The sequence below is a fragment of the Agelaius tricolor genome, unplaced genomic scaffold (genome assembly GCF_023055355.1).
Source record: "Agelaius tricolor isolate 1412-34295 unplaced genomic scaffold, bAgeTri1.0.p SCAF_11, whole genome shotgun sequence".
NCBI lineage: Eukaryota > Metazoa > Chordata > Aves > Passeriformes > Icteridae > Agelaius > Agelaius tricolor.
In genome coordinates this window covers 7,511,583-7,539,579 of record NW_027269271.1, presented here as the reverse complement: position 1 = coordinate 7,539,579, position 27,997 = coordinate 7,511,583, and the positions used below count along the sequence as shown (strand labels likewise).

General features: G+C 48.4%; 2 protein-coding genes across 2 annotated transcripts; both read right to left on the bottom strand.

The window, feature by feature from the left end:
- Positions 1–435: 435 nt before the first annotated feature.
- Positions 436–8,879, bottom strand: NCF2 (neutrophil cytosolic factor 2). Its single transcript, XM_071435980.1, has 15 exons — positions 8,669–8,879; positions 8,167–8,249; positions 7,754–7,862; positions 7,409–7,543; positions 6,987–7,094; positions 5,998–6,057; positions 5,160–5,203; positions 4,912–5,053; positions 4,554–4,616; positions 4,131–4,209; positions 2,982–3,025; positions 2,356–2,492; positions 2,174–2,285; positions 1,792–1,954; positions 436–840 (listed from the first exon to the last, which is right to left on the bottom strand). Exons 1-15 carry the CDS (start codon positions 8,840–8,842, stop codon positions 743–745), a joined length of 1,551 nt encoding a protein of 516 aa, XP_071292081.1. The 5' UTR covers positions 8,843–8,879; the 3' UTR covers positions 436–742.
- A 2,791-nt stretch (positions 8,880–11,670) lies between these two features.
- On the bottom strand, positions 11,671–16,676 carry ARPC5 (actin related protein 2/3 complex subunit 5). Its single transcript, XM_071435968.1, has 4 exons — positions 16,483–16,676; positions 15,555–15,627; positions 13,692–13,868; positions 11,671–12,909 (listed from the first exon to the last, which is right to left on the bottom strand). The coding sequence occupies exons 1-4, from the start codon at positions 16,623–16,625 to the stop codon at positions 12,847–12,849; spliced, it is 456 nt and encodes a 151-aa protein (XP_071292069.1). The 5' UTR covers positions 16,626–16,676; the 3' UTR covers positions 11,671–12,846.
- Positions 16,677–27,997: the final 11,321 nt, after the last annotated feature.

Genomic DNA, 27,997 nt, shown 5'->3' with positions numbered 1-27,997 from the left:
GATCTTTTGGTTTTGAAATTACAGGTGTCTATTGTCTCCAGAATAAGTTCCTTTAAAAAGAAATGTGATACTTAGGTTAATGGGGCAGTGGGGTTTTCTGGACTTGTGTGATAGCCCCCTTAGCAGCTTTGAAGGAAAGCTCTGGGATTCCAGGCTGTCTTTCAAAGTTACTGTATCTCCGGACTGATCAGGAGAAACTTTGATGCACGGGTCCCAGCGCTGAAGAAAATGTGCCTGCTTTTATTGGTGGGAGTTTTAAAGTCCCTGTGAATTTGAATTGTGAGTTGGGGCAGGGTGAGGCTGTGTGGTGTCTTCTAAGTTCTTGGGCTTGGCACTGATGTTTTAGGGAAGCAAGTGCTTTCCTGGTCTGTAGCATCCTGAACTTGCCTCCCCTTTGGGATCCCCTGGCAGGGCTGCAAATGCAGGTTGCACCATCCTCTTGTGGGTGTTCCCAGCTTCTGGCATGTCTGTATAAAAGCTTTTTTAAGGATGGGGGAACATGGCAAGTCTCTTGGCAAGCACAGGATTTAGGAATGAATGTATCCCTAACAGGAATTAGCAACTTCTTAACAAGTTCCTTTTTAAGAGAACAACACAAAAGGTAAGAGAAAATAAAAAGCTTTTAATACAACTAGCAATAACATTTAAAGTTCATCTTCAGGTGCAGGGATTAACATGCAGACTACATAATGGCAACAGTTGAATTCTTAATTTCTCTCCACAATTTCAAGTTTTTCTGAGATCACTTCTCTGGGTGTTCATTGTTGGGCTGTTGAACAAATGCAGATGGGAAGATGCCTGTCCTCCCCTTGCACTTGCCTTCAAACCAGTCTTCATTCACTGGAAAGGAAAATTGACACAGTTCTTATGACCCTAGGAATGTACAGGAGCATAATGTGCTGCAGACAGGCCTGAGATCACTGGTTTATGGTGTTTCTGCTGATAAAACTTGGAGCTGTGCAGACCCAGCAGGGAGTGGAATGTGGAGGAAAGGGAGGAATGAGGAAGAGAGTAAAGTGGTAAGGTAAGAAGGAATATCATATAGGGGGAGGGAACGAAATGAGGCAAGAACCACCTTTTTACTGGGAAATATTTAGCTCAGCAATCAAGGGGAAGGTAGGATTTTGGGTGGAGAGGGTGATCAGTATTGTGTGGTGCAAAATCTAACCTGTCAAAAGCTAGATGGGGGACTGATTGTGTACTGCTGCCAAAGCCTGCCAGCAACCAGAAATCAGTGACATAACTACAGATAGCTAAATATAAGGGGGTTTTGCCTTTAAAACTTAGTCCTGATGTCTTGATTTCACTCAGAGGCTCAAATGAGATGGGGAATGTGCCCTGTGTATCGAATTCTTCATTGATCTTCCTGAGATTTAGTCTGTATTTAAACCTCAATTCCCATAGAAACACTAAGGACTAATATTGAGCGGCTAATGAAAGATTGTACTCTTAACAAGAAAAGTAGATGAAAAAAGGTTCCAGGTGGAAGGAATTGGAGTGAGAGCCTGCTCCCATTGTGGGGATGGCAGCTAAAATGAGATATCTTCTTGAAAGAATCCACTGTGATCAATAAGCTTAAACACAGTCCAAGTGTAGCTCCTGTCTTAAATGTTCAGGAGGGCTGTGGTGGAAATGGGAGTGATGAAAATCTGTTGGAAGTGTGTGTAACAGGCATGTGTGGATGGGAATCCCAGGGCAGAGATGGAGGGGCTCTGCTGCTGCCACACCACCCTCCCTCTCACCAGAGCTGGGGGTCCCTCCCCTCTCCTGTCTCAGGAGGAGCACAATTACCTTTGGATAAAACAAGGATCATGTCTCCTGCCTGAAACTCCAGGTCTTCAGGTTGGGTGGCTTCATAACTGTACTGAGCTACGACGTGCTTTGGTCCCGTCTCCCCAGGTGTTGCCTCCTGCAGTGACTCCTCTGGTTTGCTGTCTGGTACAAACCCCTCTCCCTAGGCAGGAAACAAGCTGGTGAGGACACAGCCTCTTGGTTTTCTTTCTCTGGAGCAGGGCAAGAGACATGAGCTCTGCTTCTCCTCCACTCACTCTTTGCTCCTCTGCCTTTCATGAGGTTGCTGGCTTCTCCTGAAAGCCACAAACCCATGTTTGTGGCAAGGAAAAGAAAGGCAGGAGGGAAGAGAAGGTGGCTGCCCCCTGTAGCTGTCACTGACCTCTGTGCCATTGCACCAGACTGTCAGGCAGTTGTCCTTGCTCTGGCTCCAGGCTGCCTCCACGTTCTCTGCACTCAGAGTCACCAGCTCCTGGCCCTCCACAGGCTTGTACCTGGTGCAGGGGATGCAGGTGAGGGGTGCTGGAACCCAGCCCTGGCTCACTGGGGCTGGCAGTGCCTCACCTCAGCTCCGTGTGCTCGGGCTGCAGCTCCAGCTTCTTGCAAACCAGCTCCAGGAGCTCCCTGTAGGAGTGGCCTCGATCGACTCTCAGGGCCACTGTGAATTTGTAATGCACCTTGAGAACAGTTGGTTCAGCCTCCTGCAGGCAGGAAATGGGATGTCACCTTGTGTGGCTTGGAAAGCACAGGGATGTGGAAACTGGTTGCCTGAGTTAATTGTGCCTCCCAAGCCGTGCTTGGACATTGGTTGGCAGACCCAGGCTCGTCCCAGGAGAGAGCTCAGTAATAGATTAGGGACTTGGCAGCAAATTGTGGCTTTGGGGTGATCAAATTAGAGCTGTGCCCACCCTCCAAGCCCCTCTTTTTTTTTTTTTTTTTTTAGTTGGAATTGCTGTATCTTCCCAGTGTGACTTTCTGATGTGCTGACCATACCCAGGATCACGTGCATTCCAGTCAAGCTCTCTCCTATTTCTTCCTTCTCAAGTGCCTCAGGTTGACTAAGATGAGAGTTATCCAGTGGCCCCCTCACCTGGGGCCTGGAGGAGAACTCACAAAAAGCAACCCCAGGTCTCCTGGTAAAATCAGGTTTGTATGACAGGACCTCAGGGTCTGCACTCACAGGACGTTACCTTTGCTGTGTCTCTTGGCTGCACCACGGTAGCAGGAATGTAGTCTGGGGAGGAAGAAAAAGGTGGCTCAGGAGGGATGGGATAAATGTTGTATAAACACACAGCCAGACCTCCTGCAGCCCATCATGATCTCCAGCAACACTAACCAGCCCTGGAGCCAGCAGAGGTCCCTTCAATGGATACAGCACCTGCCACAGGCATTCTGTAAGATCTAGATACAACCACTGAGCAGAGGTTTTTTGGGTCTGTGCCTTCCCTCCTGCAGAGATGGGGAGCATGAAGGCTGGGATGTCTTTCATGGGTGGATTCAAAAAATATCAACACAGAGCTGCTGGTTTTACTGTCTTTGCTCTTCTGATGTCCCTGAAAACCAAAGGCAGTCCCTGTCCTTCAGTGGGGCTGTAAAGCTAAACTCAGACCTCCAGGCAGGGTGATTTCATTCAGCTTTGTGGAAGCCTCTTCATGAGGATCTGATTTACATTTTGGCAGTGCTTTGGCACAACTGTGCTCGTTCCAGGAAGAGCCCAAGCTGCACTGTTGAATATGGTCCCACTAATAGATCTGAGATGGCTTTTGGTGCCATAAAGATATCATTGGGGTTGTTATGCCCATGAGGTGTTTGTTCTTAAGTCCATGAGCCACAGCCTTCTGTGTCAGCTCTACCCATGGACTCTCTACAAGGCTGCTCTGTGGGGGACATGAGCTTGGGATGTGGGACACTGTGTAGCACAAGCCAGGAATCCCCTTCACACAGCTCCTTTAAGCCTAGCTCAGCTCAAGCAGCACTGAAACTATCATGGATGCCCTGCTTGAAGGAGAAGCCTATAAGGAATCCTTTACTCCAAGCTGGTCCTTGCCCCATTCCTATCCCCAGGCCCTTTTTCTCATTACTCCCTGTGCTAATTAAAGCACAGAGGGACTTGTTTTCCTCAGGGACCCCACAGACCCTATTTTACTCCATCCTCAGCACTGCAGTTGCCGTCTCTGTCTCCCGTTGTAATGTCTCCCAGTCCTTGACTGCAGATGGGGCCAGGGATGAGATGGAGATTAGCCCTGCGCTGCTCCCAAAGGGTGAGGACGTGCCATCTCAGCCTGCTGAGGATGAGGATGTCACCCTGTGCCCCCATCCCCTCAGCTGCCCTCACTGACCTGGCGCCAGCCGCCGCGGCCTCTCCGGCGCACTGCGGGTGGGTGACTCGGGGATCTCAGCTTCCTCAGGGGCTTCCTCCTGTGCCATGGGAAGAGGACAGTGCTGTCAATCCCACCCTTACTGAGGGGTGGGGTGCTGCTGCCTTGTGCAGCTCCCCTCCAACCTGCTTCTCCCAAAGTCTGGGTCTTGACTTAGCTAGATCCATTATCTCTCCAGCATTGCCAACCACCGCTAGGGTGACACCAACACAGATTTTGCAGGTCTTTGAGCTCATGATAAGGTGACCATGGGCCAGAAGAACCAACCCCAGCATCATGAGGGGGAGGGAGTCACATATATGGGTCCCACTGGGAGGCAGGTGTTAGGTGAATTTTTCAAGATCTGCCCTCCCCAGGACACCATTTCCTCCTGGGCCGCCTCACCTGGATATGCAGCTTATTCTGGAGCTCCACAGGCTCGAGGAAGTTGCAGGGCACAATCCCTTTCTGCAGGGGGAGGAGAGATGAGTAGTGATTGCTTGGCAAGAAGGCAGCCTGCTGCTGGAGGACACAACTGGATGTGTCCTCACCCTCCCCTGCATCCAGGAGGGTTTTCCTGAGGCTTGAAGTTCAGTTTCTGCAGGTTGGGTGGATTTCACTGAACCCTGTGGCCTAAGCCAGGGTGGACATAAGGCACTTTAGTCAGCAAGTTACTTAATTACTGTTGGCAGGCCTCTGCCTCTGCAGAATCTCAGCCATAATCTGCTGTCTGCCCCTCCTGTCCAGCACACTCCTGGTATACCTTTCCATTGAACATCACTGTAGCCCAATTGTCCTTCTCTTTCTTCAGGACAAAGACAATGTTTCCTGGCAGGACCTGCAGCTCCTCCTCGGTCTCGGGAATGAACTCGTACATGACACGGTGTGGCTGCCCTCTGAGGGCCCTGGGTGTGGGAGCAGTGCACAGGTCAGCAATGTTGGCACTGCTCTGTGAGCGCAGGATGGGGTTGTGCCTGGCTGCATGGGTTATCCATCTTTTATCCAACTTACCTGAGGATTTCTGGGGTCTTGGGCCTGGGTGGAGGACCAGAGGTCTGCCAAGAGGAAGACAAAAAGGAAAATACCAGTAACCTGGAGGATTGTTTGCTTTGCAGAAATGTCCTGCAGACTTTTACCATGCCCTCACCCCAACACTGTTCCTTCCTCCACACGCAAGTGCCCTAAGTGTCATGAGGAATATCACTGGCTTTGTTCCTTCTAAGGAACAGTTTCCACATTCTTCAACCTACAGCTGGCTTTCAAAGACACAATCCTCTTTTCATTCCTGATTTTAGTTTCAGTTCACAGAGGATTTAAATTGTCAACACTGTCTGCATTGAGAAGGTTGTCATTTATCTTGTGCAGTGGTGCTGTGCTGTGTTTCCCCATATCCACCCAAAAACCTCCTGGAAAAACTCTTGCCGCATTTAGGAATGGGAAGATGCCATGACATCATCTGAAAAATGGCATGGGAAATGCAAAGGAGTTGTGGAATGGGCAGGAGGGCGCAAAGTGAGAGCAAAACTGCCATTGTTAGGCTGAGGATCTCTAATGAATCCTTTGGGGAGGGTCAGAGACAGCTCCCTGCAGAGAGCCATCACCCCACCCACTGCTTCCTCGTGCAGGGAGCCAGCCTAACCTCAGCCCCAGCTGTGGGTGGGTTTGGCATGAGCTTCCCGATGGTGGAGGGAGAAGTGGATCCGTGGAAGCAGTGCCTGCCTCCTCCCCACGGCGGTGGCACAGAGTTCAGGGTGCTAAGGGCGCTGTTTGCTCCCCAGTGTGGATGAGAGCCCCGCCATGCCACCCTGCCCTGAGCAGGCTGTTCGTGCTGCTCACTGACAGACCTTACCTGGGGCTGCAGGGGAGCAAATCCTGAAAAATCGTCCTTGTCCACCACAGAGGCCACCACCTAGAGCCAGAGACAAAGAGTGACTTGGTGCCCCTAGACCCCTCTCAGACCTCTGAGGTCCACCCTCCTCCTTTGCTGTTGGCCAAGCCAAGCTGCTCAGGATGCTTTAAGCTCAGGAGATGCTATGATTTTAGGCTAAGCATCTTGGACTGAGTGCCTCTGGTACCAAAGCTTCCCTCTCAGCTGTGGTAAGTTTTCTGCTCTTAGCCTGGCTGTTTCTGTGGTTTGAGGTGTTAGAACCTAAAAGTTTCCTATTCTGTTTTAATCTGTTTTAAATGTTGAAGGGAACCAAAGTGTCCAGCTCAAGCCCATACCTCCTACAGGTGACCTTAAATGTAATTTAGAAAGTTGATACATGTTTTTGTGCATGTTTCTGGCACTCAAGGAGCTGCCTGGCTCTCAGCTCTCTGATTCCCCGGTGCCTGGTTCCTTTTCTGGATGAGTGCTGCCTCCCAGGGCCTGAACCCAGAGGTGGTATCCCAGTGACTGGATTTTGCACACTCACAGAGAAAAGCTTGCTTGCTTATCTGAGTTGAAGCTGGAGGTTGGTTGTGGGTGTCAAATGTTAAATAGCTCCTTTCCCCCACCCCTGAAAATGCCTTGGATTGAGCTGAGGCTCCAGTGGGATCATTCCAGCTCATTGCTGACTATCCCTCATGTCTCACTAAAGAGACAAACTAGAAATAGGCCATGCTCAGCAGGAACATGTTTTTAGCTCTTGTATTCTCGCAGTCTCCCTGTTTCCCATGAGATCCCTGTGTGCCATCCCTCTCTCCATGTCTGGCAGATCCCTGAGGCAGAGCCCAGCTCCCTGTCTCTGGCTGCCTACCAGGCAGCAGACAGCAGCCCAGAGGGATGATGAGAAGGCAGTCAATAGCTCTTCTCAACCCACAGGCTTGGCCTGAATAAGTAGTATAGATCTTTCTTACCATTGCCTTTCCCAGGTAGTCCTTCTTCTCCAGCTGAGCCACTTGCTTCTCATTTGGCCTGAACAGCTTCCCTGCAGGAATGGCCACCAGCTCATAGAGCTTCTGCTTCTGTAGCACAGACAAGTCATGGAGACTTTGGAGGTGAGAGCAGGGACTGATGAATGTCCCTTCTGCCCTGGGCTTGGGTGCTGCTCCAGCATGCAGCATGCACCACCATGACAGCCCAATCCCAGCCCAGGTATGGTCCATGCAATCCATCTTCCCATCCCTGTCTCCCCAGTGACCCAAAGCTCTTCCCACAGACTTGTGTCCCACTACAATATCTATTGCCATGGCCTTTTAATCCTGCTAAAAGCTGGATGTGCTGTCAGTGGGATTTCCCTCCCTCTCCCTGTGGGGCTGTGGGACCTGCTCCTCCATACCAGGATGGCTTCCATTGCCCTGTCTATCTTGTTGTGCTGGGGCTCACTCTTCATGCTCATGGCCAGGGTCAGGTGCTCCTCAGCCTTCTCCCAGTTCTCTGTTGTGGCATACACCAGTGCAATGTTGTAGAGAATCTGCTGGAGGGATGGGAGCAAGGGAAAGAGCTCTTGGAGCAGCCAGAGCTGCCAGGAAAGGAAAGGACAGTGGGGCAATGGCACTGCACCCGCGTGCTTGGTTTTTGCAAGGTACAAAAGAGGCTGGCTGTCTCCTCTTTAGTTTTCTCATGCTGGAGGATGCAGGAGAGCAGAGCTTTGGGATCCAGCTGGTGGCCAGGTGTGTCTCACCTCGCAGGCAAAGAGCCGGTAGTGCAGCCCCAGGATCTTGTAGTCGATGAGCTGGTTGCCTCGCAGCTGGGCCAGCGCCTCTTTGAAATCCTCAATGGCCTTTCCGTGGCTGGGGAGCAGAGGATGAAGGTGTCACCAGGTCATGGTGGCAACCTGCCTGTCTCTAAGCCTGTACTCAGACTTGGTGAGTTCAGGGTCTCCTCTCTATCCTTGCAGTGTTTCAGACACCCCAGGAAAGGAGAGAGGTTCTGAGGCTCATGTTAATCCCAGGACTGCAGTGCTGAAGAGTAGGAGCCTGTTTGACCTCGGTTTCAGTCTGGGCTCTGGGGCACCAACCTGCCTGGGGCCATCCTCAGGTGAAGGCTGGCATCTCTGTAAGTGGCAAGAATGAAACTTGAAACCTTTCCACTCACTTCTGGCTCCGGTAAAACATGGTCCCCCGCTGGAAATAAGCCACAGCCAGGTGCTTGTCGCAGCCGATGCTCCGGGTGAACGCCTGCAGAGGTAGGAGTGGGGCAAAGGGGGGTAAAAAGGGGACACCTTAAAAAAGCTGAAGGCATAGGGCAGTTGTAGCTATCCTGCCTTAGCCAAGCAGCCCCAGCTCGGCTCTGTGGGCTGTGTCTCCCTGCAGCACTGGGCACTGGGTGGGAGAGAGCCTGGACCAGGCTCCTGGGCTTTTTTGAGCTGGAGCCATCTGCCAGCATGGTGACCTCCTGGAGAGATGGAGATGAACAGTGAGCCGTGATTCACTAGCAGAACAGGTTTGGCAGCCTAGGGCTGTCCCCTTCCTCACAGCTTTAAAAGGTCCCGAATCCATCCCTTAGAGCGTGATCCTTTTAATTCATTCCTTCCCCACCATGTCCTGGGTAAGTTCCAGAGGGGAGAGGATGAGCGGCCCTAGGGGCTGTACCTTACCTCCTCCGCCTCCGCCAGCTTCCCCAGGACAAGCTGGATGCAGCCGATGTTAAAGCAGATTTTGGCAGGGGGGTTCTGGACGGCCGAGAAGGCATCCAGGGCAGCGCTCCAGTCCTTCCTGCCCGCAGCACACACTCCTTCTTGCCACAGCCGGATCGTCTCCACCAGGGACATGGCGTGGTGGGAGAGGGATGCAGGATCCCCGTGTCGTCTCGCCCCTGTCCCTGTCCTTCCTTGTGGCGCAGCTCGGCCTCTCTGGCTCCCTTGTGCCTGCACTTCTGCCTTCCCCCGACGTGTCACAAACCCGGCAGGAAGTGGCCCCGCTCGCATCAGCCCCGGCATGGGGAAGTGGGGCAGAGGCTGCTCTGACACAGCGAGCGGGTGTCCATGGGCTGCATCCCTGCTCCTCTCGGGCAGCCGCTCCTCGCCTGCTCGGGTTGTGATCTTCCCGCTTTTACATTAGGAGCCATGGATTTTGTCAGCTGGGTAGCTCAGCAGGTCAAATTTCAGGCTGCAAAATCCCAGGATGAGCACTGGGCTGCTGGTGCTGCTGCTGCGGGCGCCTCGGTGCCCTGCAAAGCGCAGCCTCATCATTGCTGAGCGATTCCTGCAGACAATTCCTGGCAGGCACAGCTGGGCTGGGGCTCTCCTGCCTGCCTGAGCGGGGAGGTGAAATAGAGCCCAAGGAAACCCTTGGTCCTTCCCGACCCCACCGTGTTGTCCCTGTGTGGAGTTCCCTGCTAAGGGCCCATGGAGCTGCCCATGGATGAGGTTCCTGGGGCAGCGGCCGTGCTGCACCATGCCCTCAGGGCTCAGCCCATCATCTCTTCTGTCCAGGTGTTTTAGGGCCAAGGAAGCATAACTGGCTCTGGAGCACTGCTGGGAGCACAGGGCCAAGAGATGAGCATGGGGCACGTGGTGACAGCAGAATTCTGACCTGCTGCTGACTCACAGGTTTGGAGCACATGGTTTTTAGGCATTTTTGGAAGTACTTTGCCTCTGCCCCATCTACAAGCAATGTATATTTTGTAAGAGCTTAAAATATGTCAGCAAGACTCAGCCCTTGTGCCTTTACCAAAACTTCCCTAGCAAATTACATAACTCCAGCAGTGGGAGGGAGGCTGGGAGGTGACTTCTGAGTACTGCTGATGGAGAAACCTGTGCCCTTGAGCAGCAAAGACAGGGGTTTTAATCCAAAGTAGGACCAAACAGAACTCTCAGCCTGGGGCTCTCTGCCTCTCCAGCTGTATGTGTGCCCTCAGCATCCCCCCTGCCTCCTATGGGCTTCCCACAGGAGCATGGAAGACTCTCTGATCTCCAGGAAAGCAAGCTGACGTGATGCCCAGGTAAAAGGGCAGGAATAACAACATGCTGAGTGTAAAAACACACCTCCAGGTGCCTTTTCTGATTCCTGTGAGGGATGGGAGACACCATGATGCAGCAAATGGTTCACCTTATTGAAGGCTTAATTTCCTGCTCATTTAATTATCTGAACTGGGGCACTGCTCAGTCAGGTTTATCCCAAAAGCAGTACAAGGGGAGCTGGAGGAGGATGAGGGATCATCCCCACTGTAATGCCCACAGCAGCTGTCTTTCTGCCTGGGTATTTGTAAGCTAACAGTGAGATTTCAGAGCTGCGATAAACACAGCCCTTTTAGCAAGAGTGAGTCTCTTGTTCCCCTTTCTCTGCCCAAAGCTGACTCAGTAGGTAAACTCGTTTCTTCTACGATAACGTCCAACAGGAAGTGAGTAACAGAGATGGTGACATTTCCTGTGGAAGACTTGGAATCCAGCAAACCCAGTTCACCAATAGGTGGGTCAGAAATAGAGAAATGTCCAAAATCCAGCTGGGGTGCAGTGCACAGGCTTTGACTTTGTACAGCTACAATATGTACAAGCTCATAATTTCTGAAGAGTCAAAAAAAGACTGATTCAGGCACAAAGAACCCCCCATTATGCACAAGGGAAGATCTTTTGGTGAGCAGTTTTATTGGGCAGGAGAAGTGGAGGAGCATGTCCAGCTCATTCCCAGGAAGGCAGGTTGGAGCTCTCTGCACAGGACCTGGGGGTTTTGGCTCTTTTCCCAAATGGAGGCAGACACTGAGGTGAATGTGAGGACAGCAGCAGGTCTCGACTGGCACAAAAGCAGGAGGTGATGAGAAGGTGCCATTGCCACGTGCTCTGGCTAAAGCTGAAGGCAGCAGAGCTCTGCAAACCCTGTCACCCTTCCCAGTCTGACCTGCATGAAGTTCTCCATTGAAGGCTTCCTTCTCCTAGCAGGAATCTGAACCCCTGGCATAGTGCCTATACCATCCACCAATGCAAGCAAGGCACGATTTGGAGGAAAGAGGCTGTTTTTTAAGGCTAGATTTACTTTTTCCCTTCCTGTCACTCATCACCAGCAGAGCTGCCCCTGCAAATCCTGCCCTATCCCCACTTCAATATGTTTTAGCACATCCCTGAACAGAAACATGGATGTACTATTCTGTAAATGTTCCTAAATCCATCACAGCCTCACCCAAAGGGATCTGCAGAACCTTAAGACCACTCCATTTATACACTTCATTTATCTAATGCCATCTAGAGGCAGCTGATCTGCTTTGGCATCAATTGCTTTGGAAAATACTTTCCACTTCTCTGGGATTACAGCTTATTTTTTTAAATGAGGTTCATTGATGTCTTAACCCAGATCTGGGCAAGCAGAAAGAACCAGAGGAGCCAATCACAGTCCCTGGCAGAGCTGTAAGGACGGAACTCTGGCTGCATGACCAGGAGAATTTCTGTGCAGATCTATGGGTGAAAGCTGGATGCCTTATCTTGACCCTAGCAAGGTTGGGTCTCCCACCTGGTGATCTCAGTGCCTCCTGTGGTTGTGCTTGTGTTCTTCTGGAGGCAGTGAGCAAGCAGAAGCATCCTAGGAAGAGAATTTGGGAGGCACTGAATGGTTTAGGGGCAACCACGCTGGTTCCTGTCTCCACTGAAGGCATGTCAGACACAGTGAGTAAATATTCAGTGATGATTTATTGTCTGGTCTTTATTATTATTACAAAAACAAAGCAGATATCAAAAAACAGCAAAGATTTCACAAGGTCCCCAACAGTTTTACACAACTGAACTGTAGTAAAATAGTGAAATTAAAACACATATATTTCAGTCCTGGCCCTAAACCTTCTACGGTGATCCGTGGTCTGGGATGCCCTGGGCTTTCCTAATTCTTTAAAATTCTCTTTATTTGGGAACCTGACTGGCCCACTAGCTAACATGATGAGGCACAATGCAACAGGAATGTGAACTGTTTGGTATCCTTACAGACCCTACACAACCAGAAAACAAAATAGGGGAGGCTCTGCAAGGATGGTGTCCATACCAGGATATGTTTCTCACACTACCCCAAGCAGCCATTTAGTTGTGCTTGACAAAACCAAATCACTTTCCAATTGCTGAAAGGTGATTTGCTGTGTAAAAGCTGCTTTTTCTTCTTCTCCTCAGGAGCTTTGCTCCCCAAAATAAGAAGAGTTCACTGGGCTGGGCTCCAGTGTAAATGGACCATTAACCTTTTTTCCAAACTGCATGATGGACAACTCCATCCCACTGTGACCTTCCCACTGTGGACCCAGCATCAGACTGATGGCAAGAACCTGAGCAGGTTAAGGAAAATACTCAGCTCTCTGGAATGATAATTGGGGTTGGAAAAGAGCTTTTTTTCTCTCCTGTTCACAGATGTAGGGTCAGAGGTTGACCAAAGGCAACATGGTCCAGTTACCTGTGTTAATAATAGCTGCCCCACTTCTCAAATACAAGATTTTAGCTCAAAATGCTGCTTGGCTAGCAAAAAATTAAGACATTGCCCTGTGTCCCTCAGCACTTGCTCAGAGTCAGGTCCAAATCTGCCACAATTACACACAAATGCAAATCACTCTAAACACCAAATTGTTTACATCACTGAATATGTCACTGAAAGGCTGGCGAGTACCAAAGATTCCTGTTAGAAGTAAAATTGCACCTTCATAATTTTCCAGGATTGAACTGCAGAAGAGATCACGATGCATCATTGGTGGGGTATGACAGAAGCAGCAGGGCGAAGGCAAAGCTGGGGGCAGAGCTGCCCGGGGGCGGCCGTGCCGGGGGGTCAGGGCTGGTGCTCCCTGCTGGAGTCACACCAACGCTCCCTGCTGGAGTCACACTGTCTTCCTGGCAGTCAGGACACGCACGATGGACCCCACGCCGCCGGCAGCCAGCGCCTGGGAAAGGAAACGTGGCAGTGAACAGCAGGCCAGGGCAGCTGCAGCCTGGAGCTCCCTGCCAGGACCCCAACAGGCTGACAAGAGCAATGCTGAGGGACTTGGGACATGGCCTGGAGTGACAGAATGAGGGGAGAGGGCTTCAAACTGACAGGGAGTAAGGGTAGGTATGAGGAAGAAATCCTTCCCTGTGAGGGTGGGGAGGCCCTGGCACAAGATGCCCAGAGAAGCTGTGGCTGCCCCATCTCTGGAAATGTCCAAGGCTGGGTTGGACAGGGCTTGGAGCAACCTGGGCTAGTGGAAGATGTCTCTGCCTATGGAATGAGATAAGCTTCGAGGTCCCTTCCAACCAAAACCATTCTGGGAGTCTATGAAATTACGTGGACCACATTTATATTGCACATGGGTATCTGCCTGCCCTCCATGAAACACCAGCAGCCAGGGTGCCAGGGTATGATAATCACATTCAATTTCAAGAAAGCTTTTTAACTTTAATTAAGCTTTCATTTCCCTGCATAACCAAGCTGCAAATTTTGCTTCCCTCCAGGAAAGAAATTCTCCTTGAATCACTGGATGAAACTATTTTGTTTGCCTCAGTCTAAGAGAAACCCCAATTTTGACTGTTGGGTGTTTACTCAAGGAAGCAGCAGTGGGCAGGAGGTTTAACTCAGCTGTGAGCTCCAGATTCACAGCCTGAATCTGGCACTTGAGTCTCACCAGCCAGGAGGGGGGTTCTTGCCAGGCTCAGGAAACTCTGGCAGGAGCTGTCCCCATGCACTCACCTTCTCGTGCCACTGCAGCAGCACAGCACTGCTGTTGTCAGAGGGGCTCTCAAAGCCCTTGTAGATGTACTTCATGAGCAGGTCCACCCCGTTCTTGTCCAGTGACTGCACCGCCTTCTCAATGTCGTTGGCTTTGAAGGAGATGAGCACCTTCAGCACAATGCTCTCAGCACGGTCCTGTCAACACAGGCACACACACAACCATCCTGCTGTGAGGCACAGCCAAACACTGCTTCTCTCTCAGACAAAATGAATTAGAGCATTTTTATCTTTAACATCTCTGAAGAGGACTGTGTGTGAAGAGCTTGTCACAGTAAGGTACAACAAACATGTCCTCCCAAGGATAAACAAGGTAAGAGTTGAACACACTTGTCCCGCTTTAGTTTTTCTGCCTCTGTTAGTGTTTGCAATTCTGCACTCCTTAATTATGGTTAAATAGTAAATGTTCGTATGGAAGCTCAAGATCTATCAAGTTCCAAAATAATTATAACAATCAAATGCTTGTCTGGCCCTCCTTCCCACCAGAGATTTTCCATACCTCTGTTTAACATGACACAGCCATTGATGTGATCCAGGGAAATGCCATTGGCAGCCTGGAAGAGATGACTGCTGGAAGCCACGTGCTTTCCAAGCAGTCCCAGGCACACTGGATGCAGACTGGCCATTAATATTAAGAATTAATAACCATTGATCTGGATGTCATTTCAGGCCTGGGAATGTGTGAGGTGTGCTTACAGCAGCAATTAGCCATGTCACCAGCAAGGAGCACCTCCTCCTGTTCATCCATCACTAACTGAGGCAGCATGAGAGAAGAATGTCTCAGGATTGCTGGACTTTTGAATGATTCCATCACACAAACACCTCAGGCACCTTCCCCCTACAGAAACTATGGATGTCAGTTTTCCTGCCCGATGTATCATCCCATAATCACTTGGCTTAGCAAGACTTCTCATATGACTGTAAGTAAAATAATATAAGTTTTAAGGTAACAAAAAATTAAGGCAGGTATTAATGTTCAGTCATTCTACCCTCTTCAATTCCACCACCAATTCCACCATATTCTTAAATCCTTCAATAGAGGCTAATGGAAACAGGTCATTAATGTGAGGACAAAGCTATACAGCTCTATTTGTAACAGCGTTCTCAGAGCTCTGTAAAACCCTTCAGGAAAGGGCTGGGGCTGCAGGAACAGCTCTGCCAGGAACCATGGAGCAGGGAACCATGCCCCTGGGCCTCTCCTTGGGCAGGCAGAAGTGACTGCAGGCACTCACCAGCTGGGCAGTGCCATATCTTATCAGCCTGTTCCTCCCACCAGTGCAATCATGAGCTATTCAGGATCCATGCTGGGGACAGTCAGAAATGCATGTACCCAGCAGACTCCCACACTGTCACAGGGGGAGGGCTTGCTTCTCCTGAGGTTTTAACAGCCTCATTTTGATTGGATGTGACAAAAAACAATTCTTCCTTTTTTGTAGGCTCACTGCTGGTGGTTTCATTAGTCAGAGGTGAGAACTGCAAGCCTGGTTCCCTGAGCACACAACGATCACATCTGTGAGCTGCCATGTCTGGTCTGAGTCAGACACAGGCACCTGGTGACACCTGGGCACACAAAGCACAACCAGCACTGGCAGGAGAACCACCCCTGATCCAGCACCAAGGTAAAGGTACATGCACAGCACTGTACCTGAGCTACAGTATTTTGAACAAGATTAAAACACTTGTGGTCATGGATGTGTCAACACCAGGGGATACCCTAAATTGTGCTCCTCTGACCTCCTCAAGGTACAACTAGTAGCACAGAAATAACAGAGACAGGAGAGGATTTTTAGGGAGTAACCCATGAGCGAGCAGTCGCTATTTTACCTTCACTGCCTGGTTCTTTGTGTTGATGGGAGGGTTCTTCAGAGCTGCCTGCAGTGCAGCCATCATGTTCCCTGTGCCAGATGGTTAAGGACCAGACACCAAGTACATGGACATCAAGTACCAGGACAGCTGTATCAGTAGCTGGCTTGTGCATGACTGAAAACACTCTGATGCACGGATTGCCTCACCAGCTAAGAAGACATTACAGCCTAAGACAGCAATTTTCAGGCCATTTGAGGCAGGAGCTGCATCAACAAGCAGCTGTATAGTTCCAGGACTGTTGAATACTTCCTAGGCCTTTCCCTGAATGAGCGTCAAAACAAAAGAAACCACTACCCATCGCTTCTGCAGCCCTCGAGAACAGGTCCCGGCTTGTCATATCCAGCCCCAGCAGCCCAGGGAAAAGTGACCAAGGGCCAGCTGGGCAAGGCAGCCCTGGTAGCAGACACGGGGAACTCTTTGGGCACAGGAACCTCCTGTGTGCATCCCCCAGGACACCTCCCTGAGCGCAGCCCTGGGGCACTGCGGCTGCTGCGAGCAGGGGAGGAAGCTGGGCCGCCCTCCTGCCGCCAGCCCCTTCAGCTTCTTCCCTCTGCCAGCCCCTTCCCCCTTCAGCCTCTTCCCGTTCCCTCTGCCAGCCCCTTCTCCATTCAGCCTCTTCCTGCTGTCAGCCTCTTCCTGCTGCCAGCTCCTTCCCCTTCAGCATCTTCCTGCTGCCAGTCCCTTCCCCCTCAGCCTCTTCCTGCTGTCAGCCCCTTCCCCCTTCAGCGTCCTCCCTTGTCCTGCCAGCCCCTTGCCCCTTTCCCCTTCAGCCCTCTCCCGTTCCAGCGCTTCCCGCCCGCCGCGGTGCCGCTCGCGGATGTTCCCCTATAAGGCCGCCCCGGCGGCGGCCGCGCCCGCTCCGCCCCCGCCGCTGCCCTCAGGATATTGTCGCAGGCACGAGTCCACCTCGCCCTCATCAGGTCCCGCTTGCCCGTCGCCCCCGTCCTCCTCATCCACGAACTTGTTCTCGTCGTACTCGTCCACGTCCACCCGGCGGAACCGCGCCGAGGACACCGTGTGCTTCGCCATGGCCGCGCCCGCCCCGCGCAGCCGCCGCCGGCCCGGCCCGCCCCGCCCCGCCCCAGCGGCGCCGGCGCAGCGGCAGCGCTGTCAGCGAGCGGAGCCTGAGGAGGCTGGAAGGGACCTCCGAGCCCAGCCCAGCCCACCCTGCCCGGCCAGGGACACCTCCCACAGAACCAGGCAGCTCCAGCCGCCGTCCGGCCTGGCCTCGGACACTGCCGGGGATGCGGCGGCCACAGTTTCTCTGGGCACCCTGTACCAGGCCCTCACTCACGGGGAGCAACTGCTTCCCAGCAGCCAATCTAAACCTACTCACTTTCAGTGTGAAGTTTCACAGATTCACAGAATATTCTGAGTTGGAAAAGACCCACAAGCATCATTGAATCCAATTCTTAAGTAAATGGCCCATACTGGAATTGAAGTCGGGTACTCCCATCAGCTCCTTCAGGCACTGCAAGGCCCCGGTGAGCTCACCCCAAAGCTGCTCCAGGCTGCACAATCCCAGCTGTGCCAGCCTTTCCTCCCAGCAGAGCTGCTCCATCCCTCTGCCCATGCTGGTGCCTGCCCTGGGCTCTCTGCAGCAGCTCCAGCTCCTGCCTGTGCTGGGGCAGCTCTGCAGGTGGGGTCTCACCTGAGCTCAGGGGCACCATCCCAATCCCTCCCCTGCTGCCCAGGCTGGGGCTCAGCCCAGGGCAGGGGTTCAGGGCTGGGGCAGCTCCAGCTCTCACCCCCAGCACCCCCAATCCTTCTCCCAGGGCTGCTCCATCTGCTCCTCTCAGCCTGCACTGACCCCAGGGGTTGCCCTGACCCAGGTGCAGCACCAGCTCTTGGCTTTGTTAAATTCCATGAGATTCCCACGAGGCTCTTCCCGAGCTTGCCTGGGTCTCTCTGTTCCCCCAGGACAGCACCAGGCTGGGCAGGAGCTGTGTGGCTCCAGGTGAGGTCAGAGCTGCCCTGCCCAGACTGCTCAGGGAGCTCCTACTCCAACAGCACCTAGTGACCTTGGAGGTTAAAAAATAGCCACAGCCTGACTGTTACTTGTTTTTAAGCTACACTTGGCCTGTGTAGATAATAATTATCCTATTATTAATTAGGAAATGACACAGCTTTGTGAGGTTCCTCTTAATAGAAAACAGCAGCCCTGGAAAAAAAAAGACACACACACATATATATATATATACACATATATTACACCCACCACCACCCTCCTTATTATGAGGAAAACAGCAGGTGGGAAAATTTATTCCTGTATCAGCCCTACCTGCAGGGCCACCCACCTCCTTGACAGAGGAGGAATTTAGGATATGTCACATGTTCCACCAAGGTTGCCTCAGCTTGGGAAGCTGCAATCCAGCTGTAGCTGTGGCTGTAGCTTGGGGACTGCTGGCATTTTTCTGCTGGAAATTGGCTTAAGGGCAACAAAGTAATTGCAGGAGGTAAATGGACTGTCAGGGAGTGACAGAATGGTTTGGGTTGGAAGGGACCTTAAAGGTCATGTAGTTCCAGCTGCCTACCATGGGCAGGGAGTACTGAGGCTCAGGGTTTACTGCTCTGGTTTAAGAGGTAGAGGATTAAATCAAAAGTATGTTCATAATCCATTATTTGAGATGCACAGTTATTCCATGGGTTAAATTTGGCAGGAGGGGGCTTTATTGGTGTTTTTTGCCATCTGTGATCTCAGTTCCACACCAAAAAGTGGATGGATCTGTGCCATCCTCAGAGCAGGTGTGTGCCATAGGGAAACACTTCAGAATGAGCACTTCCACTGAATTGTTCCTTTGGCATTTTAAAATGCCTTACTATATTTCTGGGTCTGGGGTATTTTCTGGTATATTTCTGTTCCCTCTGAGAGGGCAGAAATGCACCTGGGGAAAGCCCTCCTTGGCTGGGAGACATCAGGGGAAGCAGATGGGTGGGAAAGGCTGTTGGGAGGCTGGCTGAGAGAGGAAAAAGCCTTTAAATTCTGCTGTCCAGCTGGTATCCCCTGCTTTCCTTGGGGAAAGGCTGTCCTAAGAGATGTTTAAGTTCTTGTTAGGTTAATTTGATGTTGGTTTTGTGTACCTGCTGGCAGAGCTGGGTGAGAAGGGGCTGCCCCTGTGATGCCACACACAAAGTGTGTTATACATAAATAATAGTGGACAGTCTCTTCAAAAAGCTACTGAATCTTCTAGCAACATATGGAAACTTGATGACACAGAGAATAAAACTCTTAAAGCCTGGGGCCATTATTCACAAATCAGCCTTTTTGCTAAAAAAACAAGTAAAAATTTCTCTTTTACCCTAGAGAGGATAAACTGCTCAGTAGTAACAGCCACACTTTTCAGGATTGTTACAGGTGATTCCATGATTCAATGTGGCAAAAAACCACGCAAACTCCATAAAAAAAAAGAAGTTAAGAAGGCATAATTATCATGTCAGCAAGTCCAGCTCAGGGTAGTAGCAAATATTTATCTGATTTCCTTCAGTGGCTTTTTAACTTTCCAGTGTAGGGCTGTTGCAATCTTTCTTTGCAAATTCTGTGGTGCAGAAGAAGGTTCCTCCCTGCTCTGGGCAGTTCAGTGCAGAAGGATCTTTCCCAGCTGAGATGGTGACAGCAGGCAGATTCTTTTAGATGTTTCCAGGTGCCAGTTTCTGGGAGACAGGAACACAAACAGAATTTCCCTTTGTGGGGCCAGGCATCTGTGGGAGTTGAGTTGCTGTTCTGTGCCTGTCAATATTTTTTCTTTCATTTATCAAGTGATACTATTGCCCTTTTTTATTAGTGAAGTTTTGCCACAAGATTGTTATAGCTGAAATCTGGGTGTTGGAATGTCCAGCTGAGTTTCTTTCCAAATGATCTGTGTGTTTATCTGCCTGATGTGCCAGCTGGACAGAAAACTCCTGTTGTACCTCTGCACCAAGGTTTCCCCTTTCTTAGGAAGTTTGTGTCCCCCTCCCTGAGGCTGTAATTCCAGGAAGCACTGGGACATTCTGTGAGTAAGCTCAATCATGATTTGTACCAGGGTGCCAGAGGAGGGCAAACACGAATTTTGTATGGATGAACAGCTTTTGGCTCAAGAAGGAAATTATGTTTGTTGCTCTCATTGTCCCTCATCATTCCTGGATCGAGTTTAATTCTGTTACTGCTCCACTGTAAAACATTGCCATCTGCATATTTTATCACAGCTCACTTCTGCATTCCACCCTGGTTTGCCCTCTGTCAGTATTTAATTTTTTCCACGAATTTATAATTTAGTTAATTTGCTTTGCTTTCCACTCCTGACTCTATACTAACTTCTGTATATTGTCCTCATATATTTTTGCATATATATGTGCTTTAGTTCCTTCCTGATCCAGGCCATTGTGCTGTTCTCATTCAGAATTCTCCTCAAGATTTGCTTCCTGACACCAGGAATGTTCCATTTGTCGTTTCTGGTGTTTCTGTACATTTTGGGTGGTCAGTTGTGCTCTGTTCTGTGCAGTGTCACCCTGGCAGTGCTGTGCCTCGGGAAATAGAGGTTGCCTCTGCTCCCTGGCATAAGGGAGGGCAGCTCTGGAGAAACGAGTGTTTTTCTTTGGAGAGGGGTGTCAGGAGAGGGTGTCACCCCCCGCCCGCTCTCCTGCAGGCTGCCGGTGCTAGAGACAATTGGAAAAGCTGCCAATGTGGGATAGCGTTCCGGCTCCTGCTGTCCCTGCTGGTGTTCCTGCAGAGCTGGGATGGCCACAGGATGGCAATGTCGCACCTCAGGGATGTGTGTCGTTTTCTGCTGGATGGAGCTGATTGCCTCTCCAGCTCTCTAGAGCTTTTCAACCAGAGGCACTGGAAATTTTACATCTCCCCCTGAAACTTGCCTCTTTTTCTTTGCTTGGTGCTTTGCCCTGATCAAAACCCATCAAAATTTCAATCTCCTCAATCAACAGTATCACATCCTTACAGGATGGGAGTCAAATCCCAAACTACCCTGTTGTATGGATTAATTGGAAGAGTGTTCCCACAACCAAAGTGCATTTCTGGATGTGCAGCATCAGCCTTTGGCTCCTTTGCCAATGCTGTTCCTCTCCATGAGCCACCATTCTGATACAGGAGATAGTGTCTAATGGATCCCTAGGAACTCAAAATGACTGTTAACAAATCCTTGTTTATCTGTCTCTCTATCTCATCTTTCTCTCCAAATATACTTAAAATTATATTCTATCTCTGCCCCTCCCAACTGTATTTGGAAGGGACTGGGATATAATACAACTTTAAGAAATTATTTAACTTTTTGCTAAAATGCCTGTCTGGGGCAGAGGGCAGGAGGTACTGATTAGTGCCCATGACAAGGTACAAATGTTCACAGGAAGAACTGGAGAGGAATGCTTTATCCAGTGAAAACCACAGGGAAAACAGTCTCTAATGACTCTGTCTGGAAGTGAGCCAGGGTCCAAGCCATATGGTCTGCACCTAGGGAAAAACACCCTAATGATCAGGGCTGGGATTTTCTTTTTCTTTATCCAAATATTAGATAAACTTTGGTATCTCTCCAGGCTAAAAAGCATGCAGAAATTCTGATCCATCCCAATGTGGCCAATTTTGACCTGATTTTACTGATTTAAATGTGATTTTGGGATTTCTGAAGATGTCTTTTGGAAGCAAAATTGTGTGCATTGATTAGACAAGCTGATGCATGATTAGATGGAATCAGGATGTTTTATTCCCCAAACTAAGCCATGATCTGCTTCCACAGGCTGGTGTAACTGTTGCTGTGTGTATGGGAGAAAAGGGAGACACGCTCTGGAGCTTCCCCTGAACACTGCACTCAGGACGAGGACGGTTCCTCTTTTTTGTGCCTCTGAAATGTGAGTGTTGAAATTCTACTGCATTTCTTAGTACAGCCTGGTGCAAAAGAATCTCTGCTGGAAGCATTTTACACGTTTTCATTCAGTAGGGAGTTTATCTGAGTTCAAAGTCCAGAGCAGTCACATGGCCCCGTAATGAGCCGGAGACTTGATGTTCCTGTGCAGCCCTAAAGTTTAAAAAATAAGAAACAAAGGATCTGAGGGGAGAAGCAAGATCTGTCCACAGCTGCTCATAACCATATCCAGACCATTTGAACCACACTGCCTGCTCTCCAGCTCATTGAACACAGGAGGATATGGGATATCTCATGCCACAGGAGCACTGCTCCTGGCTCTGGATCGGGGCCCTGGCGCTCTGCACTCTGCCAAGGGGCCATAAAGATTAGCCAGGTTTAGGTCCTGAGCTGGGAATGTTTCCTGCTTGAGCTCCTGTGAAAGTCAGACCTTCACAAAACCATTCCAGTAAATTTGCCTCAGGTGGCTTGTTTAGCCTCAAAGTGATTGGAATTATCACCTCACTTCCAGAGATTTTTCCAGGGCTTCATTATCTTGATTGTTTTCCTTTCTATATACCTAAAAAGATGTGTTTTTCCATTTTCTGTCTTTTAAGAGTAGAATTAAAAGAGTAGAATTCTATCCATTAAGGAGAGAATTGAAACCCACAGAGCAGCAAGCAGTCTGTAAGGGAAATGACAAATAAGGACATTTACATGCCATAGACAGAGTAACCACGTTAAATTTTAGCACAGCAAAAATCATAAGGAAAAATTATAGAAATAACCCTGGATTTTGATTATTAAAAGAAAAAATAATCCCATTCTATTGAGTGTGGCCAGATCAGAGATTACAGGCGGAGAAATTCTTACATATTAATTATAAAATGTTATCAGGATGTTTTGTTTGTCAAACAATTGGACAGATTTCCTCTTGCCCTAAGAAAGAGCCAGGGAACTTGCCAAGAGCCTGTGTTTACAGATGGAAAATATGGAGGAAGAAAATGAAAGTTTAGAGATGGAAGGAGACAAGACCTTTCCTATATTGCACATAACATAGACTTCACACACACACACATATGTAACATATATATATATATATATATATATATATATATGATATTCTGCTTCATCTTCTTTCCCTTTAAAATGAAGATGATTCTTGGGACTCAAAGAGACATATTTTATTCCTAGAAAATATCAGTTCAGAAAATAATTTAAGATTTGGGGTCAAATGATTAGTGTGCACACAGATTTGCTTCCATGCTGATCAGTGGAGTTTGGATGATTTCCAGAGGCACAGGAGCAGGGAAAGTTTTAGCAATTACTGGCCTAAGTGCTATGAGACAGACAGTAAGGGTAATTTTAATTTTGGTGTGAGCTATGAGCCTTGTACATGTAGAATATTGCACCAATGTTCAGTCCAAATCTGATCACATTTCCACCTGTCTCTTTTCAGGCTCTTCTCTAGGAATGAGGAGAGCTGTGCTGGCAGAAAACCCACTGGAGCTGTGACTGTGTTCACAGAGTAAACCAGGCAAATCCTGATTACCAGGGCAGTAATTACACCACCATCTTCTCCTTCCAGAGCAGCTGCCTGGTGATTCCTATCAAACTGAAAAATGCTGGCTGTATGTCAAGAAAAAAAGAGAAGGCAGAGTTTGGAGTACTTTGGGAACACCCAGAGTTGCTAGGGATGCTGTGAGGTGGGGCATCCCACACAACTCATATTTCTCTATCTGGATACCCCATTTTCTTTCACTATGCAGGGATGGGTGTTGGCTAAATAACATGATTTAAGACCTGCTATTTTCTAATAGAATAAGACTTTCTATAGTGTAGGAAAATCTGCTTTCAATTGCCATTGTTGTGCATTACTTTAGTCAATGAAAATAAAGTGTGCTTGGGAAGCTGCCTGGAAGCCATATGATTTCAGGGTATTGCTATTTCCCCTTTTAAGAGGAAGGAAAGCCAACTTTTTTCTTTTATGTCATGGTTGAATACAGTGATATATCCAGTATGGAGGAGGGGAATTCACTCCAACTCCTGTGCTATGTGTAGGGCAGCTCTGTGTGCCCATTTTCAGGCATTTGGAGACTCTCAGACCTGCCTGAGTTATGCAGCACCCGTGGTGGGCAAGTCCTGCCCAGGAGCTGAGGGTCTGGCAGCCCCTGTTCTATGGCTGCTGCAGGTATGATCCTCATTTACATCAATATGGAATTTGGGTTTAAGCTGCTTCTGGCAGCTTTGCTCTGAATGGAGTCAGACTGCACAAGTGAAGGCAAGATGCATTTCTTTCTCTATAAATGTGTAGTACTTGCTGTGTGTTTGATTTAATGAATGTTTTTCTTCAGACAGTTTATTATATTTGGATGTTTTGGGGTTTTCATTTTGCCTTGCTGCTTATGTACCAAAAACCAGGCCAATGCTTTGCAGGTACTTCTCTGCTGCACAGGTTCCCCTTTCCAAGTGACTCATAAGTGATTATATCCCATTCCTGCATCCCTTCCATCCCTGGAAATGTCCAAGGCCAGGTTGGATGGGGCTTGGAACAACCTGGGATAGGGGATGATGTGCCTGCAGGGGTGGAATGAGATGATCTTTAATGTCCCTTCCAACCCATTTCATGATTCCATTAAAGAACCCCTGTTTCCTGGGCAAACACATTCTATATATCTCTTGCCCCATTCTACATGACCTTTTGTATATTAACAAAGATATTGAATCACAAAATGAAAACACTGCTCTAAAGTATAAATGATTTTTTTTAAGTTGGCCTGTATAGATAATAATTATCCTATTATTAATTAGGAAATGACACAGCTTTGTGAGGTTCCTATTAATAGAAAACAGCAGCCCTGAAAAAAAAATAGACACACACACACACATATATATACACATATATTACACCCACCACCACCCTTCTTATTATGAGGAAAACAGCAGGTGGGAAAATTTATTCCTGTATCAGCCCTACCTGCAGGACCACCCACCTCCTTGACAGAGGAGGAATTTAGGATATGTCACATGTTCCACCAAAGTTGCCTCAGCTTGGGAAGCTGCAATCCAGCTGTAGCTGTGGCTGTAGCTTGGGGACTGCTGGCATTTTTCTGCTGGAAATTGGCTTAAGGGCAACAAAGTAATTGCAGGAGGTAAATGGACTGTCAGGGAGTGACAGAATGGTTTGGGTTGGAAGGGACCTTAAAGGTCATGTAGTTCCAGCTGCCTGCCATGGGCAGGGAGTACTGAGGCTCAGGGTTTACTGCTCTGGATTATGGCTGAAAGATGGAGGATTAAAACCAAAGTATGTTCATAATCCATTATTTGAGAGCCATAATGGCCTTTTTGAGCTATCATTGTGTAGGTCCTCTCCCAGCTGTAATGGCACCTTTATTTGCAGTGAAAACACGACAAACTGCAAAAATTCCCTTTTGGTCTTCATTAACCATTTTTGAAGATACCCTTTTCCCCACTTTGCACTGTTGCTGGCCTGAATACCATCTTCAAAGGAGCCTGTAAAACAATTCCTCAAATAATTGAGCAGGAAAAGGCAAAACAGTGACCCAGATAAGATACTTTTCCAGCAGCACAATAAGCACAATAATGTCCTGAGAAGGGATTCCATAGTCCCTCCCCTGGAGACTAATTAAGTTTTGCTGTGGATTCTCTTTTTTTAGTGTACCTGTTTAATATCTGTGTTTGATCTGGGTGGTGTATTCTGTTCTTGTATGAGCACAGAGACCAACAGAGATTAGAGAGGGCAGGTTAGCACAGGCAGAGGATTTGCTGCCATAGGATTGTTCTGGGAGAGGGCTGCTCCTGGAACTAGTCATAACATGGATGTGATACATGTATTTTCTTAAGACTTTTGATTAAACATGTAGGAACAGGTTCATTAATGCCCTCTATGTTACATGCAGGGCATTCCTTTAATTTATTTTTATGTTAATCAACATTTAATGAGTTGAATGTTCCTTTGGATTGTTTTTTTCCATCCTTCTTGTCTAAATACTAAATATTAGAGGAACTGCTTTCCTCGTCCCTCAGCTGCAGCCTGACCTAGAGGAATCTGTCATTTGTCCATGGAGTAGGCTGAGAGCTGGCAACAAGGTTACAGGGAAGGAAATCCACGGTGATTAAAGAAAGGGAGGTGGGAGAGGAGGAAGGGGACCCATCCTGTTATAGAGATGCAATCGTGAGAGTGTTGTGGTGACACAGCCTCAGGAAAAGGCCAGACCTTCAAATTGGAGTTAAATTGCCTTGGAGGGGCAACACCGTTCCCTTCTCCCCCTCACTAAACCTTCAGTAGCCAGGCTGTTGCAAAGGTTAGTTAGTGTTATCTAGATCTGATTAGTGATGAGAGGCAAAAGGTCACCTTTTCTTAAAAGGAAGAAATTAGTGAAGATGAAAAAGAGGGGAAAATGCAAGGCTGGAGTGTTATCCAGTATCACTGTCATAAAAACCCAAATATATACCCCTGTCTGAACCCAATTATCAGCTTTGCCTGACTTCCCTGGAGATTTAACTCTTGAGACTCTTCCAGAACTCAGCTATGACCTCAGATGCTTTGGATTTTGGTGTTTAATCATAAGGAAATTAGCAAGTAATATATGGATTTTCAAATTAAAGCTTGGGGAGTGGTCTGCTTGAGAGTAGGAGGATTTAATGGCTGTAATCCTTGGATTAAACTTTGGCTTTCCATGCACTTGTAAACAGACATTATGTTTCTCAGGGAAAAAAGTGATGTCCATCAAAACAATCTTGAAGGCTTGGGAGATGTGGCCATAGCTGCATTGTTAGAATTGCTTGTGGAAAGGGATTTGCAGTAAATCTCTTGGTGTCCAGGTTAAACTGGACAATATCCTTACGTGCCTGCATGGCAGCTGTTGGGATTGCAGCCACAGAATTATCCACAACCATCCCTTGGCTTTTCCAGGCCTCTGGTGGCTCAAGATGTCACTGAGTCCTGTGTTGTTGTGAGTGCTGGAAATAACACTTTACCAGAGTTCCTTGTGCACTTCTTTGTCAGTGATTCTCTGCTGGTTTCAGCCTCTCTTTTTGTAAGGCTTTGTTCTGAGGCTGCCAGGCCTGAATGGAGAATAGGAAATCACTCCAGCTGCTTTCCTCGTGCTAGCATTCTGTGCTGAACAGGAATTGCTGAGCAAAGAACATCATTTCCCCAGAGAGGTTTGCTGGGGTAGCACAAAGGCAGTCTGGGTGCTTGTTTTTTTTTAATTAGAAGTTCCTGCCAAATACTGTCATCAAGGGTTGGGGGAGGAAGGGAGAGAGGGAAAGAAATGCATGAAGTCTGGAGTCCACTTGGAAGAGCAAGAATCCTGCTTGAGTAGGGAGAGTAAGAGCAGTGCTTTCTCTACAGAACTCTTGCTTCTTAATTTATAACATCTTATCCAAAAAAGAGGGCTGGGGTTTTTTTCCCTTTTTTTTTCTCCCCCCTTCCGTGGATCTTGGTTCTGACTGTTATTTCTCCAACAGAATTGGAGGGATTATGCAACTTTGCACTTGGTTTTGGACTAGCCAGTGGAACAAAAATAAGCAGAATTCCTTTTCTTAAGTGGGTGCCAAATTCTCAAGTGACACATCATGCCACGTTGTGGTGATGAATGCATGGCTGGCTGCTTGCGTGGCGCTTAAATTCTCTTTTTATTCTTAAGAAAAAAGATAAGGTTGTGGCTTCTTTGCTTTCTCTTTGCTTTGCAAAGGAAAGGTTTAGAAAGCAATCCATAAAGAATAATTGACATGTATCTGGGGGAAGAGGAAGATGTGGAGCCATTTCACTTCTTGTTGCAGGTTTAATCCAGGATAAATCTGTAATTACTGAAACATACTGGGACCTGATGCTGGATGGGGAATGCATTGGATGCTTTATTCCATTCCTCAGTGCACTGGTGACCACTTTATTTGTACTTTTGAATTACTTTGTAATATTTGACTCTTTCTTGTGTTCTTGCTGGCACTATTGCCAAAGACTTGCCTTGCAGTGTGAATAGGCCTCTCTAGCTGGGTGGCTTCAGGTCAGAACTGATTTGTGGATGAAAGATTGTATGTTTAAGCTTATTTTTTTTGAGGATGTTGCAAAATCTCTGCAATGCAGAAGGCAGGTGTGGGTACACCAGAATTGAAAAAATTTCCTATCTAGTGCATATATATGTCCTGACAATTCAGCTGTGGACAAGTACAGAGTAACTTTACCAGAAATGTTCCTCCATGGATCTCTCAGTGTTCATCTTAAAACCCAAAGTGAAAGAATTTAATATTTCTTTGACTTTTTGATGTGTGGTTTAATGGTTTTTAATGCGCATTTTATGATTATCTACTCTAGGTTTTGATTTCCAGTCCAGCTCATCTCCCTGAGCATAGTAACATATTGCACAATTAATTTGCTGTTTATAATATGCCCCTGAAAAAAGCCTCTTCCATCCTGTTTATTCCTGTGTTTCCAGCTGATCTCCACAGAACAAAACAGTGGCTTCTGCACCAGCTTTTGTTACAATTTTGCATAACAGTGTTCAACTTTGGCCAGTTTTGAAGGTCTTGGGTTTTGTTGAGGAA